This window comes from Ursus americanus, chromosome 2 (genome assembly GCF_024610735.1).
Source record: "Ursus americanus isolate L20-20 chromosome 2, mUrsAme1.1.p, whole genome shotgun sequence".
Lineage (NCBI taxonomy): Eukaryota > Metazoa > Chordata > Mammalia > Carnivora > Ursidae > Ursus > Ursus americanus.
In genome coordinates this window covers 757,109-776,582 of record NC_142128.1, presented here as the reverse complement: position 1 = coordinate 776,582, position 19,474 = coordinate 757,109, and the positions used below count along the sequence as shown (strand labels likewise).

Sequence of the window (19,474 nt, the reverse complement as noted above, 5' to 3'; positions counted from 1 at the left end):
GTCCCCGCTGAGTCTTGCTCACGTTGCAGGTCTGTAAACCCTGTTGCTGGGGCGTGTGCAGTAGGTAACCAGAACGCCACGAAGCTGTGGAGGCGACCTGCTGATATTGTGCACCACGGTGCTAATGGAGTCACGGGCTTCAGGCCTGTGTGTATACCCCCGATTCCAGGAGAAGGCCTGGGGCCGGCTGTGCTCCCTGAGGTGTTCCTTCCCAGCACCGTCCCCAGCCTCAGCTTCTGCTGTGACTTCAGCTTCCCTTACCATGGAGCACCCGTGCCAAGGGGTGCTTCTGAATGACGGGGTAGGGCTTCGGGGTGCCTGGGCCCGGGGCGGCCCACTCGTCCAAAGGGGCCTGGGCTGGTCCGTGGGGCCCCCCTCTTCTCACCCATAATCCAGACTCCTGGGCTCTGAAGGTCATGCTGCCCCACCTCCCACCCAACACCCACACCTCGGTGGCACCGCCATGGAAAGGGGACATGCTCCGCCTCTCCCTGGGGGCATTTGGCCCTGTCCCCCACCCACTGGTGCAGCTGAAATCCCAATCACACTCACGAGCACGCGTCCAGTTCTGGGTGGGCCCAACCCCTCTTTGGCCCAGGTGGCTTTGGAGACAGATGAGAAGTCCTGACTCCCTGGTATCCCTCAGGTGAGAACTCGAACAGGGAAGCACTTCAGAACCACACGTCGGTGCAGGTCTGTGAGCCCATCAGCAGACCAGTGTGTGGGCATCACGGCCCCACAGATAATCTGGGGACGTGGACAGTCAGGGTGCCAGCCGTACCGTGACCAAGCACGGAGCCATCCTGAAAATGATCTGGGGACATGGACAGTCAGGGTGCCAGCCGTACCGTGACCAAGCACGGAGCCATCCTGAAAACGACACTGAGAACTGGACGTACAAAGGAAGACCCATAGATGCAAAGAAAGGGCAGATTCTTTTTAAGGAATCAAGGTTATAAGAACCGTAGCGCTGGGTTTCCTGGAAGCCAAGCTGAAAAGGAAAATGTGATGGGTCCCAAGTCCTCATTGTCTCTTACTGGATACGGTGGAGAGAGCAGGGCACTCCCCAATACCAGACTGGGGGGGGCTCTTTCCTCCCTAAGAGCTCTGGTCGGAGCATGAAGTGCTATTCCCTCGAGGTCCCCCTGGCGGAAGGTGCAGAGAGTGGACACAGACGCGTCATCTGGACAGAGCTGTCTAGAGGCGTTAACTGGGTGTGGGACCAGCCTCCGTTGCCGGGGGTGCCAGTCGGAGATGGCCCTCTTATGAGGCCCCAAGGGCAGTGATCTGGGAGGGCCTGAGCCCCGGGGCCAAGCCACAGTGAGGGGTGCCTTGGGGCTGTCTGCGTGGGGCCACCGGGCCAGGAAATGTCTTGACGGTGGCCGGTGATTTCCCGCCAACACCCCCCACACTGGAAACAACCCAGATGTCCGTCAGCAGCCGAACAGGAAACCGAAGTGAACAGCACTCCCCAGTCAAAGGGAAGAAGCTCGGTACGGCCACAAAGTGGCGCTGGACAGGGGACGATGGACCACAAGGGCACACTGTCGATGCCACTCAAAGGACTTCCTGGAGACGGCGGGTCAGCTCATCTGCAGGGAGAGAATCCCCGGGGCAGGGGGCGCCACCGTGGCCTGTGGCCTGTGGCTACACAAGCTGGGACACACGCTCAAGCTGCTTGTTTGTGACACTCCAGCAAGCGCAGAGAAGCCTCGCGGGGCAGAGCTCGCTGCAAAGCACTGGGCTCTGGAAAGAAAACGGTAAGATGGGTTTGTTGTCGCCTGAATGTCTGTTCTTCACGAAGTTTTGCGTGTCTGTAGTGTAGACGTCTCAAGCACTGTTAGGATGTCAGAATGGGCGATGGGGGGCTGGGACTTTGGGCTGGGGGTGTCAGAGCCAGCAGGCCCATCAGCACCACCAACAGCCGTCCGCGGCCCCCGCCCCCCTCTCCGAAGAAGCGGCCTTCCTCAGCAGGCTTCCCTTACGTCCGGGGAAGCGTGGCTCGGTCTCTCCTGACCTCCTACAGAGAAGTGGGGACTAGCTACCGAGTGGCCCCTTGCCACGCTTTCCCACCCAGGGCCCGCAGGAAAGCTGTGTCTGTGCTCAGATAAACCAGCACTAAGCCAGCAGGAATGTCCCTGACGGGTGATGCCCTGCCCAGCGGCAGGTGGGACACTTACGGCCAGAGGGGCTTCAGGACATCAGGTGGCCACAGAACAAGGACCCCTGCCCCCAGAACGCACTCTCAGCCCCTTGTGCGTCTGGCTCTGAGGGTGGGCATCCCTGCCGCCCTGGACCACAGCCTCATCTCGGGCCAAGAGCTGCCCGCCAGCCCCCAGAGGCTCCTTCCCTCACAGCCAAGACTCAGGCGCTGCAGCCATGGGAACCGACATTCAGGGAGGCCGTCTGCCCCCTCCTGACCCACAACGTCTAGGGACCCCTAATGCATGTCTGCAGAGGCTTCTCCCCAAGGCTGTGCAGCCTGGAGGCTGAGCTCACTAGAGGTGCATCCGTAAGAAACAGAACCCCAAACTTGAAAGTGTCCATCACGGATGATGGATGAACACAGGGTGGTCCATCCACACCATGGAGTATGACCGGCCTTCTAAAGGAAGGAACCAGACCCCTGCCCCACGGGGACGAGCGGCAGAGGGACACCAGCCAGACACAGAAGGACACGCACGGGGACCCCGCTCACATGAGGTCCCGGAGTCGTCAGACTCACAGACATACAGAGTAGACGGCGGGGGCAGGGCCGGGGCTGGGGGAGCGGGTGCAGGTCCGTGCGTCACGGGGACAGGGTCTCTGTGCAGGGGATGGAAGGTTCTGGAGCCGGATGGGGGGATGGCTGCACAGCCACGTGGATGTGCTCGGTGCCCCTGAATTATACGCGGAAATTGGTTAAGATGGTCAATTTTATGTATGTTTTACCACAGGAAAAATATGGAGCAAAACAACCAGGTTTGAGGCAGAGGTGACAGGCGAGCTGTCTGCCACATGGTGGAGCCCTTGCCACACGCCCCCATTGCAGGGCAGGTCTCTGTGCATCTGGTGGGGGCAGGAGCCGGTGGGTGGGCGAGCCCCCTTTGCAGAGGGGAAGGCAGCCCCAGGCCCAGGTCTCCATGTGATCGCTGAGCTGGGCCTGGTGGGTGGGGTCCAGGGCGGCCTGGGAGAGGGGTGTGTTCGTAGTTGTGCCGATGATCTCGCGGGTCCGACATCAGACTCGGCCCATCGTGCTCTTTCAGTGTATGATACGCTTATTCTGTGTCAACTCCATAAACGGGGGGAGGAAGGGAACAACATTCTCCAGATACTCCCCACGCGGCGGCCTGGGCACTCCTGGGCCCCGCCCCCAGGTCCCAGCACCTAGTGAGTTCTCGGCGGGGGTGAGGGAGCCTGAAAATGGGGGGCACAGGGGTTCCCTGCAGAGGTGGAGCGTTGCCCGCGGCCCTGCTCCTTCCTGAGCCCTTCCCCCACGCATACCAGCCCTGCGCCCAGCCCACCTCAGATCTGCATCTGGCCCTGGAGTAGCAGGGGCCCCCCACCAGCCCACAGGCCTGAGGGAGCCGAGCTGGGGGCACCTGGTGTTGGGGCCCCGGGAAGCTCAGGCTCCTGTCATGGACCAGGAGGGCATCGAGGTCACCGTGGGGATCTCCCGCCTGACACCCAGCCAGAGCTGCGGCGTGTCCTCCACCCTCCATCCTCTGCGTCCTCCGCCAGAGCCCCCGCCTGGGGGAGGGGCCCAGAGCAGCGTGTGCGTGGAGAGCTTTCCAGCAGGATGGACACCTTCCCACCTGGCCGAAAAGCTTCTCAGATTTGTTCTTGGCAAATTAAAACATCAGCTAACCCTATTGGCGTCTTTGGAGAGAACTGGAGTCACCCAGAAAGTGGTTCATTTTGACGCCTGTTCTCGTAAGTCAGGAAACACAGGGCTCAGGTTCTGCATCCCGCCCCTGCCCGAAGCGACCCACCTGGGAGGTGCCGCGGACCGTGCTCCTACGTGAGGAGTGGCTTCTGGAAACGGTCCGGGCAGCACTGGATTTACCACAAAGACAGGAAACCCTCAAACGCTCGCATTTCCCCTGTTCCTCCCAGCAAGCCCGCCCCAAGCAGCCGAGTCTCTCCCACCCATAGCTTCTTGAAAGAGCTTCCGTGGCCATTCCGGAATGTTCTGTGTTGTCAGAAGGATGCTCGCAGTTCATTCACGGAGATGAACTTAGGTCGGATCCCTGCTGTTTGCACCGTGTGACCTCGGACAGTAAAGCGGCCCAGCCCTGCAGGCAACTCTTCCTTCAGTGTCAGATGTTGCAGACGGACAGACAGAAGGAATGCAACGACAGAACACACTCCTCACCCACCACCCAGCTTTTCCCAGAAGCAAAGTGTGTGGACACGGTCCAGCATCATCCTCCCCAGAATACCCCCTTCCCTTCCCCCACAGGGGCCCAGCACGGGCAGCGGCACATCCAGAAGCATCGGTGGCCACTGCCCTGACCAAGGTCGCGAAGAGACTCGCCCCCACCCCCACCCCCACCCCCGGTGTTTGAGGTTTGTGTGTTGATGGGTACGGCCCCGACAGCTTCATTTTCACCCTGGACACTGTTCCCGGATGTGGACACGCCCCGACCCTTATCCTTTCTCCCCTGGGGAGCACTCCGCGTGGACGCCACCCCCGGGGACCCCCTTTTGCAGCTGCCCCAGGAAATGTCCCGGGTTTACGCTCTCTGGGAACCTCCCCCAATGTCACCAACACCTCGCTCGACTGAAGAACCCGGCCTTCAGTGGGACCTGTCCACCCTCCCCCAGCTGTGAACAGTCACTTCATCTGCACCCCCTGCCCTGTCCTCCCTTCGGCGGGCGGAAACCATGGCCTGTTCTCCCCGGGGACGGGCGCAGGCTTCACAAGCATTGCTAACTCGTGTCAGGGCCTCAGCCGGCCCTCCACCTCTCCGCCAGCCCTGCCTCAGACTGGATTTTTCCTTCTACACAGACAGGCTTTTGAATTTAAAAAGCCAAGGCTTCAGTTTTGGGAAGGGTCGAGGGGCAGATGAGGGATATGGGGGGTCAGAAGGGACCAGAGAAAAGGGTCTGGGGCCTGGCAGCTGGTCGAGAGGCTGCCTCACTTCTGTCAGGCCCCTGCGCCCCCCACCCACAGCATGGGCCAGGGGAGGATGGCTGGGGTGGCCCAGGGCCACCATGTGGCCAGGACAGGGCCAATCCTACCCCGCCAGGCTCCCAGGTCACCAATGAGTCGCCAGATACAGGACAGGACACCAGATAACGGGAAGCGTGTCAGTGTGGGGGTGGCCCGTGGAAGCCCATGCTGGAGGGCCCCCCGTGGTGCACCCCTGACCTGGTCTTCTGGGCCCTGTCACAACAGCCCCCTGCCCAGAGGCCGTCTCCTAGAGGCCTTGCTACGTCTTGGGTGTGGGGGAGAACGGAAGCTGGGCCTTGGGGTCTGTGTCCCCACTTGCTTCAGGGTCCTGTGAAGTTGATGGGGTCAAGTGTGAGGGGCCCTCAGTGTCCTCCCTGCAAACTCCCGCTCATCCTTCCTGCTCAAGCTCTGCTGTCCCCCCTGCAGGGTCCCCGATACTCTGGGTGGCAGCTGTCCCTCGCCTGGTCCTGGCTCCCCGGGCAGAGCGCCTCCTGGACATGGCTGCCCACAACCTGCAGGAACAGGGTGGGGTCTGCAGGAGACCCAGCGGTCCAGGACCTGGCACAGTGCAGAGTGAGTGTGCTGGGAACACGGGTCTCAGGCTGGCCTCTGGGTGGACGTCACCCTGCCACCTGCTGTCTCCCTGCACCCCAGCTGCAGGTGGCACCTCTGTGCCTGGTGGATGCCTGGCCAACGCTGGCCCTGTGGGCAAAGGGGGCAGCATGGAGGGGGAGTAGGAAGAGGAGGCCCCGGAGAACCCAGGGAAGCATGCGTGGGGAGGGGGTGCTTCACCACTGGGGCATGAGGGGCACCCTGAGGTACAGGTGGGGGGCCTGGGTGCAGACAGAGGCAGCGCTGATGGCCAAGGGGTCTGGGCACAGAGGGCAGAGGGTGGGGAGAGGGCCCCAGCTGCCCTGGGGAGACCGGAGGAGAAGGGGTTGAGACACCTCTGGGCAAGGGGAACTGGAAGGGGGCTGAGCCCCCAAAAGAACAGAATCAGGCTCAGGAGGGGCTTTGGGGGCCACAGCAAAGAGCCCAGCAGGGGCTTTCTGTCTGTCCATCCATTTTTCCTGCCTCCATCCTCCACAGAGCACCCCAAGCTGGGATCTGGGGGAGTGACTCAGACTCTCCCTGGGTCTCCTTGGTCAGAGCTCCCGGGCCTGGGCACTGCACAGAGGGCCTGGGCTGGCGGCCGCATGGTGAAGGCCAGGGCGGGCGTGGTGTCCAGGGCAGCGGGGCTGAGGCCGGGCGGGGGCAGCAGGTGGTATCTGTGCAGGAGGCCGGCAAAGAGCAGGAACAGCTCCGACCTGGCCAGGCTCTCCCCCACGCAGACGCGGCGGCCTGCAGAGGAAACCGAGGCACAGGGTGGGGGCTCCAGGCCTGCTCTTTGCAGGGCTGTGCCAGGGAGCCCGGCCAGTTTCCTGGAGTGGAGGGAGAGGGGAGTCTCAGGGGGGACGAGGGAGGGCCTGGAGTGGGGGTGGTCTGAGAGCAAGGTCTGCAGTAACCGGGATGCGGGCAAGCTCCGAGGGGCAGAGCTGGGTTGCCAGGGGCTGTGGACAGGGGGAGGCCCAGCGGGCTTGAGCCTGAGCTTCCGAGGTCCCTCGTGACCAGGCCACTTGGGGGCGAGGGGCCCCGTGCTGTCCCCACCCACGAGGGCTGTGGGTACCTGCAGAGAAAGGCAGGAAGGCTGCCCGCTTCACAAAGCGCCCCTCAGCGTCCAGGAAGTGACCTGGGTTGAACTGGTGGGGCGTTTCCCACTGCGTCTTGTCCAGGAGAACGGAGCTCAGCAGGGGGATCACAGGTGTGCCCTGTGGGTGGGGCAACAGGTGGGCTGGCCCTGGCACCCCTCCCCCCAGGGGTGTGCACTGAGAGACAGCGTCCCCCCAGGAGGCCAGCCTGGCCCTCGAGACTCCCAGGCGGACCTGCCCTGGCCCAGAGCAGAAAGAGGGAGGGAGGGAAGGGGGAGGGAGGGCCCTGACCGCCCTGTCAGAGTCCAGGAGGGGGGTGCCCACCTTGGGAAGCAGGTAGCCACCCAGCTGGGTGTCAGCCGCCATGCACCGTGGCACGTGGGGCAGGAGGGTAATGAACCGCTGGACCTCGTGCAGCACGGCGTTGGTGTAGGGCAGTGACCGCTGGTCCTCCAGCCGGGGGGACCGCCCAGGCCCCAGGACACGGTCCAGCTCCTCCTGCACCCGGCCTGCAGGTGAGAGCGTAGGTACCAGCATCCCTGGGAGACTCGATCTCCTAGGCCCTGGTGGACCCCCACCCACCCAGCAGGTGGCCATGTGCTGGGAAGACAGGCCGGGAGATCACCTTGAATACTCGGGTGCTTGCCCATCAGGAGGGCAGCCCACTGCAACGTGGCCGACGTAGTCTCTGTACCAGCCATGACCATGTCCAGGGCACAGGCCACCATGTTTTCCTCGGTAAAAAGGCCTTGAGGGTCTTTCCCCTGCAGAGGTGGGTTGGACGGGACTCAGCTGGAGGCTGGGCTCCGTGGACCACCCGCTCCCCGCCCCCAACCCAGCTCTGGGCTCAGGAAGGGAATAGAAGACAGATCCAAGTCCGCTGAGCACCAGCCACCCCTTGAGGCAGGCACTGCAAAGGCCCATTTCACAGATGGGGAGACCGAGGCTCAGAGGGGCCCTCAGCTAGGAGGTGGAGGAGGTGGTGCAAGAGCAGCATGGAACCCCCCCCAACCCCGCTCCTCCTGGGGTGGGACCCCCAGATGCCCCAGGCCTCTTAGGTGGTAGGATGGGTCTCGCCCACACCTGGCCCTGCTGAATCAGGGCGTCCACGTAGCTCTTCACAGGGCCTCCGCTGGGCGTGGGGGGCTGCCACGCCTCCAGCAGGGTCCTCAGGATGGCTCGGACCGCCTCTATCTTCCGCAGGACAGGCCGGTGCAGCTGGAGGAGGGCCCCAAGCCCGGGATAGATGTTGAAGAGCTGGAGGTGGAGGGCAAGACGGCGGGTGGGGTTGGGGTTCAGGCCCCACAGCGGGCCCCACACCCTCCAGCAGGTAGGTCCCCAGGCGCTGCCCCAGACTCCAGGCCGACCTGCTGGGTGGGTGCTGCCCGTGGCCACAAGAGGGCACCAGGCGCCAAGCTGGGGGGGCCTGGCCCTCCTGGCAGGACCAGCAGCCCAGGGAGCTCCCACAAAATCCTCTGTCCCAGGTCAGGAAGGGGGCGCCGCTGGACAGGTTACCACCTGTGATCATGCCTGCTCTCCATCCACCAGAGCCGGCGGGACGGAGAGCGGAGGGGGTTGTCCTTCATTAAAGTCATTAAAACAAGACTCCGCAAACTTCAGAGCTTCAGCTGACCCCGCTGTGACCAGGTTGTCTGCGGGGCCAGCACGTGCCCGGCACACAGATGTCCGTGGCTCTCCTGGTGCACAATGACGGCTGGGTGTCCCCCAGAGCATTAGTGATCCCTAGATTGAATTACACAGGGCGCCCCTGCGGTAAGGAGCTGGCACAGGGACGGAGGCCCAGAACATTCTGCTCTGACCCCTCTGGCCTCCATCCTCCTGGGACAGCCCGCTTCGGCGAGGAGGCCAGATCCTCCCAACCAGAGGACGTCAGAGGCTCCTAGGACTGAAGCATGAGGACCGGAGACTCCGTGGCCAGCTCCTGCCTCACAGCCGTGACCACACGCGCCACGACCGGATGCGTGCGCTTAGCGACCTATCACAGAAATGGTCACGATGGCGAACACGTCATGCTTTGGAAGAGAGTGAAATGCGCATGCCCCTGGGAGTTCTGAAAACCAGGGCCATTTCACGTCATTCCTGCAACACGGTGAAGGACCCATGTTGGGTGGAGGGTCCCTCGGGTTAAGGGCTGGGGCGGCCGGGGGACGTCGAGCCCCGTATCCAGGGAAGAGATCCTCGGTCCCCATCCCTACCTCCGAGCAGGTGCACTGCTACTGATGGGCAGGTGTGGGAGGGGGCAGACGGGCACCCTGCCCTACACCCCCCTCATTGCCCAGAGGGCGCAGGGACTGGCCTGGGGTCCCATGACCAATCCGTGTCAGCAGCAGGCCATACCTCGGGCCCCCTGGCTCTGAATGCAGTACTGCTTTTGCAAGCTGGCAGCTCACCTCTCTTGGGCAGGCACAGTGCTGAGACCACCCCCCACCCCGAGGCCGGGAGTAGCCACCTCTCACCTGTAGGCTGGGGGTCCCCAAGAGGACCATGACCTCATCAATAAGGCTCAGCAGGGACACGAACACGGGATCCTGGTATTCGAACCGCCGGCCAAAGAGCAGCGTGAACGTGATGTTGGAGGGGGCCCAGCCCAGCAGGGCCAGGGGGAAGGGCTGGCCTGGAGTGGGAGGGAGATAGGCCTCAGGGGGTGAGGGGACCCCCAAAGGGGGTGTCCCGGCCCCCACTCACCTCCGTAGCAGTCCAGCTGCCCCGTGAGGCACCTCAGCTCCTGCAGGACCTTGTCGGCCACAGGCCCCCTCCCCACGCCCAGGCCGTGGAGGGTGCGCACGGTGAACTGGCGGGCGGCCCTCCAGCGCGCCCCCGACGAGAAGAAGATGCCTGCAGGCCAGACGAGCTTCCCATGAGCAACCCCGGGTGATGCAGGCAGGGAGCAAGGTCGGGGGGCCTGAGGAGGGCCTCACCCCCACCCCTGAGCCTCTTCTCCCAAGGGCTGGCCTTGGCGAGCCTCTCCCACTCTTGGGGTGTCATGGTCCCCGGCCATGTGGACACTGTGTCCCCAGGAGCCAAGCTGGGCACACTCCCCTGCTGCTCAGAGAGGCAGACCCCCCTCCTGGGGTCCAGGGACTCCTATGCTCAGCTGGCCTCTGCCCCCTCCCTACCCTGCACCGCACACCTACCCCCACCTCCCTGGATGAGCTGGAAGATGGCGATGGGGGGCCGGTCAGCCAGCTCCGGCCCGGTGCCCATCAGGGCCTCCCTCACTGCCTCGTAGCCAGCCAGCACCACCGTCTTCTGGCGCCCCAAGTGGACAGTGAACACTGGCCCGTACCGTTCTGAGAGCTGGTGGGGACAGGCAGGAATCAGCCAGCGGCCCCACCCCCAGGCCCCCTGTGAGTCCCCCGGGGCTGTACCCGCATAGAGTGGGCGTGGGGTAGATTCAGAGCCAGGGGTGGCCCAGGCAGAGTCTGTAGAAACCGGGACAGCTGTGGGTGTGTGTGAGCAAAGGCCCAGGAGCCCAAAAGCAGAAGGTGTGTTTGGCTGGAGCCGCGTCCCGGGGCAGTGTCCTGCTGGATTCCGCCGAGCCCCCTCCCCATCCACGAGGAAGACCGGGGGCTACCCTTGGTGCTGAGTGTCACCGTCGTGGTTTTCTTTTCCGGGAAACAGCAGAGAGGGCTCCTTGGAACCCCAAGACGAGGAGGCGGGCGGTAGGAGGGGTGTCTGTGGGGTGGCCTGTGCTAGAAGCCCGAGGTCTGCACAGGGAACAGAGGCCCTGTCCCCGCTCAGATGCCCTCAGCATTGAAGCCCAGACGGACAGGAGCAGGGGGTGCCCAGACCTCACATGAACCCCTGTGCCCAGCCTGGAGACACAGAACTAGACTGCACGGCAAGGGCTAGCCTCTGGTTCCTCTGCGTGTGCCCATCCCCCTTCCGTGCCTTTACACATGGGGAAACTGAGGCCCGGAGGCAAGACGTGCACTGCCGTCCATCACGTGCACTGAGGGACGGAGCCAGACCTGCCCTTCCTGTCCACACCCGCTCCACTCCACACACTGGACGGTGGCCCCTGGGTGCGACATCGGGCACGGCCTGAGAACCCTGGTGCCCAGGGTGCTTCCTGCAGCAGTTCCCCTGAGGGTCCACCCACACGCAGGGCCTGGGGGGCCACCAGGAAGCAGCAATGCTTCTGGAAAAGGACAGTGGCGTGGTCACCGGAGCCGTGGTTGGGGCAGGGCTGGCTGTGCAGGCCTTGTGGGGCGGGTGACCAGGCCTGCACCTCTGCTTCACGCTCTGGGCCGGCCATTCCTGGCTGCAGGGCAGGGCGGCCTGCCTGCAACATGGGGCCAAGATCGTGTAGCCTCCAACTCAGGCTGGGAGCAGCCACACCCGGCAGGCGCCCTCCACCGCAGGCACATCTGTGTGCTAGTCCGGGTTCCTTCCCTCTCGGGACCTCTGCCGCATGGTCCTACACTCCGGGAGCACCTGCCTCCTCCCCTCCGCTGCCCCCAGGCTGGGCTCTTCTGTAGGCGCTCATCAAATGCTGCCTGTTCCAGGAAGCCCTCGTGGCCTGACACTCCTGGCCCCTTGCTCCTTAAACGGCCCATCTGTAGGGTGGGACATCTTTCTCTTCCTCAAGGCAGGGTGGGCAGTTGGGCCTGTTGTGTCCTCTGCCAGGCCAGCGCCAGGCTGGGACACAGAACTCCTACCCCACGGGGGTCCTGGAACACAGGCTCAGCTCCCCCTGAGTTGGGCTGGGGTGCCCAGGACCCGCCGGCCCTGACCTACCTCCATCAGTGACCGGTCCTGCTGTGACACGTGCAGCAAGTGCAGGTTTCCAATGAGCGGCAGTGGGCGTGGCCCAGGGGGCCAGCGAGGGGCTGGGGAGGGGGTGCGGGTCCAGGTTCGGAGCAGCCCCCAGAGCCCCAGGAGCAGCAGGATCCCCAGGAGCAGCAGGGCCATGAGGACGGTAGGCGGCGAGGCCCCAGCTCCCCACCCTGTGCCTTATAAGCCGCTGGGAGGGCGTGCCTGCGCCTCACCCCCCCACCCCTAGAATGTGAACCGAGCAGTTTGCAGGGGACAGCCAGGCAGCTTAAAGTGACAGGCGTGCGTGGAATGTGGGGTCGCGTCTATGGCAGGGAGCCAGGGGTCCGGGGCTGTCTGGGGGGCTGGCATCTAGGCCTTGTGCTTGGGGCATCTTTGTCCCTTGCCTGCTGGAGAGGACACACCGTGGTGGCCAGTCTGCCCCTCCTGCAGGCCTCTGCCTTCTGCCTCAGTCTTCCCATCAGAACCGGGGCTCATGGGGCCTTGGAACCCGGACCCGAGCTCTCAGGGGAGCTCCGAGCCTCCCTCAGCAGGGCCCATGGGGTAGGAGGTCCGTGGAGGCCCTGGGAGTGGCCCCTGAGGGTCCGCACAGCAAATGCCTCAAATCCCAGGGCCTTCCGAGTGTCCCCTGCTAAGTGTCCAATGGCAAGCTTGCCCTCAGTGACAAAGTGCTCCCTGGTGGCTTTTTGAGCGTGGGGGTCACCTGGAGCGGGAGGCCTGGCCTGTGCAGGGCGGGGCAGGGTGGGCTGGCCGGGTTTACGAGCCCCGACTATGCTGCACTCCGGTCTCCTGAAGCTCGGTGCCCCAACTGGGAGGGGAGGAGGCGCCCGGTGGAAAGGAGCTGTGAGGGGAGGGGGGGCTGCTGGCATCAGAAGTGGCTGGGCTTGCTCCGCACCACCTGCCCCGACATGAGGCAGTGGGAACCCCGTCCCCGAGAGGGGCCCCTTGCAGCGGGGCCTGTCTCCTGGGGATGCCGTCCATGCCCCTATGCAAACCCCAGAGCCAAAGCAGCCCGAAGGCCCCCACCCCTTTCCAGCATCCATTTGCACACCTCCTGTGACGGGGTGCTCACTGCCTCGTGGGCAGACCATCCGGTTGCACAGCTGTGTGGCCGTGGCGAGGGAGGACAGCTCTCTAACAGCTGTGTCTCCAGGTCATTCGGGCTGAGTGCCAGGTATCAAGGCTGCTACTAGGTGCGTGGGCTGCGTGTTCTCGCGGCCCAGGACGGTCCACTTAATTAATTCCACAAGCATTTATTGAGCACCTGTGTACGCTAGGCTCCGCCAACAGCTAGGGTTACAGAAATTGGTGGTCAGGGATCCAGAAAGGGCCCCCCTAGCCCAGTGGAAGAGACCCACGTGGCAGGGGCTTTGCCCCTGAAAACACCCGGGTGTTGCTGCTGAGCGCTCGAGTCACAGGTTTCGGAAGGGCATTCCACAGAGGGGACAGCTGTGCAAAGCCCGGAGCTGCAGCAAGCAAGGTGCTGGGCGGACAGCCGTGGGAAGGAGGGAAGTCGCGGCACGGCCGGACGCGCTGGAGGTGAGAACTCGGGGTCCCTGGGGCGGGGGTGGGGGGCCCAGCCTCCTCCTCCTCCTTCAGGTTGGTGGGGCCTGAGGCCCACACCTGGGCGCTGCCGTCTGGGCGCCCTAAAGGGCGTGGCTGTGTGGGTGGAGGGGATTTTCCAGAACGTCTGGCTCAGCCAGTTTCTGGCATTTTACCTGCAAGACCCTTGAGCTGCTCCTGATAGCCTGGCGGGGTCACCCCCATTTCTCAGGAAAGGAAGTGGGGCCCGGGTTTGAGGTACCCCCGGCCCGGCCTCTGGGTGCCCTGGTGGTGAGGGGAATCAGCACCCACCACGAGCTCTGCAGGCGTCCCACCTGGCAGGGCAGGGGTGTAGTGGTGACGGGCGCAGACTTGGGAACCAGACCCATCGGGTTAGATTCCCGACCCTTTCCTACGGGTATCCCGACCCTACCGGTGTTTAATGTGATTTCGTGTGGACAGGGCCAGCAGTGTGTGACCCCCCACCCGGCCCGTGGGCCAGGCCCAGGTGAGGCCAGCCGGGTGCCTGGAGCTTCTCAGGGCCCGGCCAGCAGGGCTGCAGCTCGGGGTCCTTGGGGTCCCATGTGGGCCCCGAGGGGGGAGCTAGGGGCTTGGCCGAGAATCTCTCTGGGCACCCTGAGTGTGGAGGGTTCTTCCACATCTAGGCCCTGGAAGGACGGAGCCGGGAGGGACCCAGCGGAGTGCCCCCACGTCCCTGGCTGGTGGTCCTTCGGAGCCGTGCTGCCCTGCCTGTCTGGGGACAGGCTTCGGGTGGGCCCTCAGTGAACCCACCTGGTGGGAGTCCTTTCCTGTAAATGTGGGTAGAATTTATGCTCAGTGAAGCCCCGCCTTTTCAGGGTACAGATCTGCAAGTTTTCACCAACCCCTACAGTCATGTGACCACCCCCACGCTCAAGATGTGAAACGGTCCCATCCCCCCAGATTCCCGCGCCTCCCAGGCTGATCCTGGCCCTGCACCCCTGCGCCCCCGGGTTCCCACGCCTCCCAGGCCGATCCTGGCCCTGCACCCCTGCGCCCCTGCGCCCGTGTCCTGTCCCTATGGTTCTGCCCGAGCCAGATGTCGTAGCCACAGTAGCACGGGCAGTAGGGCTACAGGGATCACGGGCCATGGGGCCATGGGGGGCACGGTGTGGGACTCCCAAGGCCTCATGGCCAGGGCTTGGGAACCAGGGAAGGTCAGCAGAGTAATGAGTCCTTGAACATCCCCGTCCCTGGAACGTGTGGAAATGTCAGGTTCCACGCAGAGGGGATTCAGGTAGAAGGCGAAACTGAATTTGCTCATCAGCTGAGCCTAAACGAGGGAGGCTGTCCTGGCTTGTTGGTGGGGCCCAGAGGGAAGGAGGCAGTGGAGATGAGCCAGAGCAAGGGCCTCGTGGGGGCTCCCAGGGGCTGGCTGGGCTACGGGGAGAGCGGTGTTGGACTCTGACCTCGGAACGATGTTGATGAACTTGTGTTTTCAAGCCTCAGGAGTGAGCGTTCCAGCGTCAGAGGCCACAACCTGTAACCTATGACCTGTGACCTAGCTTTGGTGGGGGTTCCCGAGGCTGCCCCAGGTCGAAGGGGAGGGGAACTGGATGGGGGAGGGGCAAGGTTCTAGAAGAGTCTGTGGAGGGTGGAGGTGGGGAACGTCTGTGCTGTCTGCCCATAGAGTTGGCCCTTGTCCCCTGGGGACGGGCTCAGGGTCCCTCCTCCCCGAGGGTGTGGCTGCCTCCACGTGTCTTTGGTCCTGGGGCCCGATGCCCTGGACCTCACTGATGCTGATGGTGCTGGCGAGACCCCCCCCAGGCCACCTCTCCTCCAGCTGCTCAGCTGGGGCCCTTCCCCTTCTGGGCCTAAACTGCGGCAGCAACAAATGTCCCTCCCACAGGTCCCTTCCTCAGCAACTTCTAGAAAGGGCTGCTGCGCCCCTGGCTGCCCCCTGCCCTCCCACACTGGGGAAGGGTCCCGCTCAGGTCCCCAGCGGCCCCAGCCCTCACCCCTCCCTGTGTGAGACCAAGAACCACAGCTGGGCGTCTTAAACTCCAGAAATACACTCTCGCTGTTGGGACCAGAAGTGTGCATGGTGGTGCGGGCTCTTGGGGCGGACCCGGCCTGCTGCTCCGGCCTCGCCCACCATGGCCCACGGGGGGTCTCACCTCGACACCCTCACGTGCAGAGACCGCTGGTCTCGTCTTCCCTGGGCGCCACCTGTCAACGCACCACGGCATCCAAGAAGGTCTTTCTCGGATGGGGGTGTTGGTGGGGCCGTTTATCCCTTTAAACAGATAGAAGGCGCACAGCCGCTGGGGGCTCCAGAGTCCACCAGGGGCCGTCCAGGGAGCGGGCCCCATCCCCGCTGTGCTCCTCGCTCGTGCGTCCTCCCAGAGATCCCGGATCTGCGCGTACCTGCTTTTGCTGTGTTCATAACTGTATTCACGTGCCGCCAGCCGCCGCTCGTGTTCTAGCCAGCAGCCGGGCAGTCCGACGAGTTCACGTATGTATACGGCCGCGAAGCCTTCGCCACGTTCCAGACCGTGAACATCCCTGTCCACCTCAGAGTCTCCTCCGCCCTTGTCTCCCTCCCTCTGTTCATTCGCTTTTTGTTTTGCGGTGACAACGTGGCCGGATCAGACCCGGGACGGCTGCCTCGTCTCCTCTCCGTCGTTCTGCCTCTCATTCGAAAACCTCCTGCTCGAAATACCTGTCCAGTTGCAAGCGGTATGCTGTAAAGTAAGTTCCTAGAACCAGAATCCCTGAGCCAAGGGGCTGCCGGGGAGGGGGGGGCGTACCCACTGTCCCGCCGCGGCCTGGCTCTCCCCACCACCTCCCCTGTGGAGGGCGGCGGCGGGGGGGCTCGCCTCGCCGGCTCCCTACCCCCCATGCCAGTGCTGGGTCGGGGGCTGCTGGGCTCCACTCTGCCCCCTCGCGTCTCTACCCACCCCTCCAGTCAAGGCCAGCTCGCAGATTTTCTCAGCATGAAGATCAACTTTCAAGCTCGAGACTCCTCAGCGTCAGGGCCCTGCCCTCACCTGGGCTCCAGCCACCTACGGGGACCTTCCTCCATGTGTCATGGGATCTAAACCCAACCTGTCTGTGCCAGCTGGGACTCTTTATAGGGGGACGATAACCCCAAGTGGCTGGAGTGGTGTACTGGGTGGAATGGCTTCCCCACAACTCCTGTCTCCCTAGAACATCAGAATGGGCCCTTATTTGGAAATAGGGTCTTTGCAGATGTAATCAAGTACAGATGAGGTCATCCTGGATTAGGGTGGCCCTAAGTCCAGTGACGGGTGTCCTTGTAAGAGACAGAAAAGTACAGGACACAGACACAGAAATTCAGGTGACCCTGGAGGCCAAGACGGACGGTGTGGCCCCAAGCAAGGAACTCGGGCCGCCAGGAGCTGGATGAGGCGGGACCGACCCTCCCCGAGCGCCCTCGGAGGGAGCGCGGCCCTGCCCACCTCGTGTCCAGCCTTCTGGCCTCCAGAAATGGGAGAGGATACGTTTCTGGTGGTTACGTCTTTGGAGCTTTGCAATGGCAGCCCCGGACTCATATACGTGGTGTTCAGGAAAATTTCCCAATACTCAGGAATAAGGCAGGCGGGTGGCACTGTGTCCCTTCATTGTACCCTTGAAGCCATGGCTCAGCCAGTCCGCCCGAGCACCCTTCGACCCTCCCAGGGAGTGTCACCGTGTTGGACGTGCATTTTTTATTGAGCAGGCCCAGGTGCCTCAAGCTAGACGTTCACCTGTAGGACACAGAAGAGCTCCAAGTGATTGCTTCTCCTGTAAAAATGCAAATCACTTCTGTCTGGCAGATAATCCTGAAGGTTATGGTTTATTGCCCCGTGATCTGTGAACCTGTTGGAGTCCAGCTTAGCAATCCGACTCCAGCCTCCTTTCTTTTCCTCGGACCGGATGTGGACATATCGGGGTTGGGGCGCCCTTCTCAGAATCAGCTTTGCCGTCTGGCCAAACTCCTTCGTCCATGCGTTAAATGAAACTAACAGTTTCAGTGTGGTTTGTATTTCTCTGAGAACTATATTTTCATCCTTTCGGAAAATATACTTCTGCAGAAGAATGTATTAAAGTGGAAAGATATGCGATATCTAGGTTCAGGCAGGGTTCCACCAGGGGCTGTCCTCAAGGGGGGTGTCTCAGCCTGAGGTTGAGCGCCCCCAGCGGATGCCAGGCACGTCGTCTCCACCAAGGCCGCCCCGCTCTGCAAGTTCTTGAGCGAAGCAAATGATGGCTGTTTTACTCCGCTGAGCTGGGGTGTTGGTCATACCGTCCCAGGTAGCTGGTACGCTGGCTGTGTCACCTCGGACAAGACTTCACCTGTTTGTGTTTCTCTACGTGTGAGATGAGGGTAAGAACACCTGCCTAACGGGGTTCATCCCCAAGTACTACTAACTGAACGTCTGCCGTGTGCCCCGCACTGTTCCAGGCCCCAGGCCAAACAGCCTAGCACGGAAGAGGGCTTCCGGAAGCGTCAGCTCCTCCCCCACTCCTTGTATCCGTGCACCGCAGATAAAAATCCCTTCCTCTCTCCCAGCTAAACATCTCCTATAAAGCAGCAATCATTTGCCAGGTACAGAAGACGTGTCAGTTAAACACTGGCTGTCACCTCGGGGTCACCGGGCCTCCAATGCTTCATTGGTCCCTCAGGGCTGCTGGACAGAGAGGCTGCCGACAACCTTGGGGGGCAGGGCTGTCCCCTTTACTGCTAAGTGGTGTGATCTAGTCAGGTGGAAAAGTGCTATTTGCTGGGTAATAAAAGCGTCTTTTGTTCACTGCCCTAGAAACATATTAATGAATAACCCAGTGTGTGGCCCCTGGTTCTAGCTGCATAAAACGGTTGTTTATGTGACAACATCAAGGTGCAATTTTCCTTTTGTAGTTTTTAGTGGGCGCAGAACAGCAGGCTGATCAAGGCCTCCACAGCTGCACTGGGCTTTCCCTGTGGACCCCCGCCAGTCCCCACCAGCCCCCACCAGCATTCAGGGCCAGCACAGACACAGCTGAACGCAGCCTCAGGCACAGAGATCCAGTGGTGCACACTGAGGAGGGTCAGGCGTGCTGGTGACCCGACGAGTGGGGTGCTGGATGCCTTCTGGAGGCCTTGAGGAGGGGGCACGCCCTGAGGTGGGGGCGGTGGGGGCTTGTTGGCCAGGCACTTCTCTGCAAGGCCCCAGAGTTGCTGGAACGGCTCCTAGTCCCGACATTCGAAGGAGGCATGGCGCTGAATCACGTCAGGGACCGGGGGCAGCTGGTGAGCTCTGCTGCTGAGGCCCCCATCTGCTGACCTCTAGGGCCTGGCACACGGTTGGCACACGGGTGGGGTGGGTGCACGGATACAGTTGGAGCTCATGGCAGAATCAGAGCACAGGTGCGCTGGGAGGGCTCTGATCCACTTCCTCCCTCGGATGAGATCCAGAGGCCCGGTTTGGGGAAGGGGTGGTTGCCCTGGGCACAGGGCTGGGAGGAGGCTCTGCGGGGCAGAGCTGGGGTCTCCCCCGAGCCCCTTCACTGTTGTTCTTGCTGCTATAACAGTCACAGGTGACCGCCAGAGCCCTAACTGTTCATGAGGCACTTTATTTCATTATAGTTGAGCTGTATCCCCACCCCTGAGAATTCATAGGTTGAAACCCTAACCCCCAATACCTGAGCAGGTGACCTTTTGTGGAAATAGGGCCATTGCAGATGTAATCGGTCACGATGAGGTCGTTGGGCTGCACCCACCCAGTGCGCCTGGCGTCCTTGTCAGCAGAGGACATCTGGACACGGACACACGGGGGCCCACGGGAGGGTGAAGGTGGAGGCGGGTGTGTGCACGAGCCCAGGAGCCCCCAAGCCTGCCGGGGACCACCCGCAGCTCCGCGGCCTGCGGCGGGTCTCCCCGGAGCCCCCGGGAGGAGCCAGCCCCGCCACTCGTCCAGGGCGGGGAGCGATCGCACTCGTGCTGCTGGAGCTGCCGGGTGTGCGACACTACGCGTGGCAGCCCTCATGCCTTCCTCCCCGGCAGGTAAGCCCCGCACACACCCGGGGATGCAGACGCGAGCGCACCTGCCCTGGGGCTTCCTGTGGACGGAAGCTGTGCGTCTTTGCGCAAGCTGCTGAGCCTCTCTGGACTCGGTTTCCTCAGCATACGGAGATGACGGCTGGCCTCTGCCACTGGGCGGCTGTGAGGGTCAGACGGGAGGAGACTGGCGAGGACTGGGCGGAGCAGCCCGGATCCGGGCCCTTCAGAGCCCAGCGGGGGCGGGGCCCGGGCGCAGGGGGCGGGGGCCGG

At 63.0% G+C, this 19,474-nt stretch overlaps 1 protein-coding gene and 1 long non-coding RNA gene across 4 annotated transcripts; one reads left to right on the top strand and one right to left on the bottom strand.

The window, feature by feature from the left end:
- Window positions 1-1,230: 1,230 nt before the first annotated feature.
- On the top strand, window positions 1,231-19,386 carry LOC148110451 (uncharacterized). Of its 3 annotated transcripts, none has more exons than XR_015726574.1 (4): window positions 1,231-5,728; window positions 8,047-8,173; window positions 8,692-15,912; window positions 16,130-19,386. It is a non-coding gene; the product is annotated as an uncharacterized LOC148110451 (long non-coding RNA). The 3 variants fall into 3 exon arrangements; XR_015726575.1 differs by having other exon boundaries at window positions 8,047-15,676; window positions 15,814-15,912; XR_015726573.1 differs by having other exon boundaries at window positions 8,047-15,912.
- On the bottom strand, window positions 6,276-11,778 carry CYP2W1 (cytochrome P450 family 2 subfamily W member 1). Its single transcript, XM_087866690.1, is given in 9 exon segments — window positions 6,276-6,496; window positions 6,822-6,963; window positions 7,168-7,419; window positions 7,422-7,607; window positions 7,927-8,100; window positions 9,321-9,478; window positions 9,550-9,699; window positions 9,999-10,161; window positions 11,605-11,778. Coding segments are annotated over 9 exon segments (1,620 nt in total).
- Window positions 19,387-19,474: the final 88 nt, after the last annotated feature.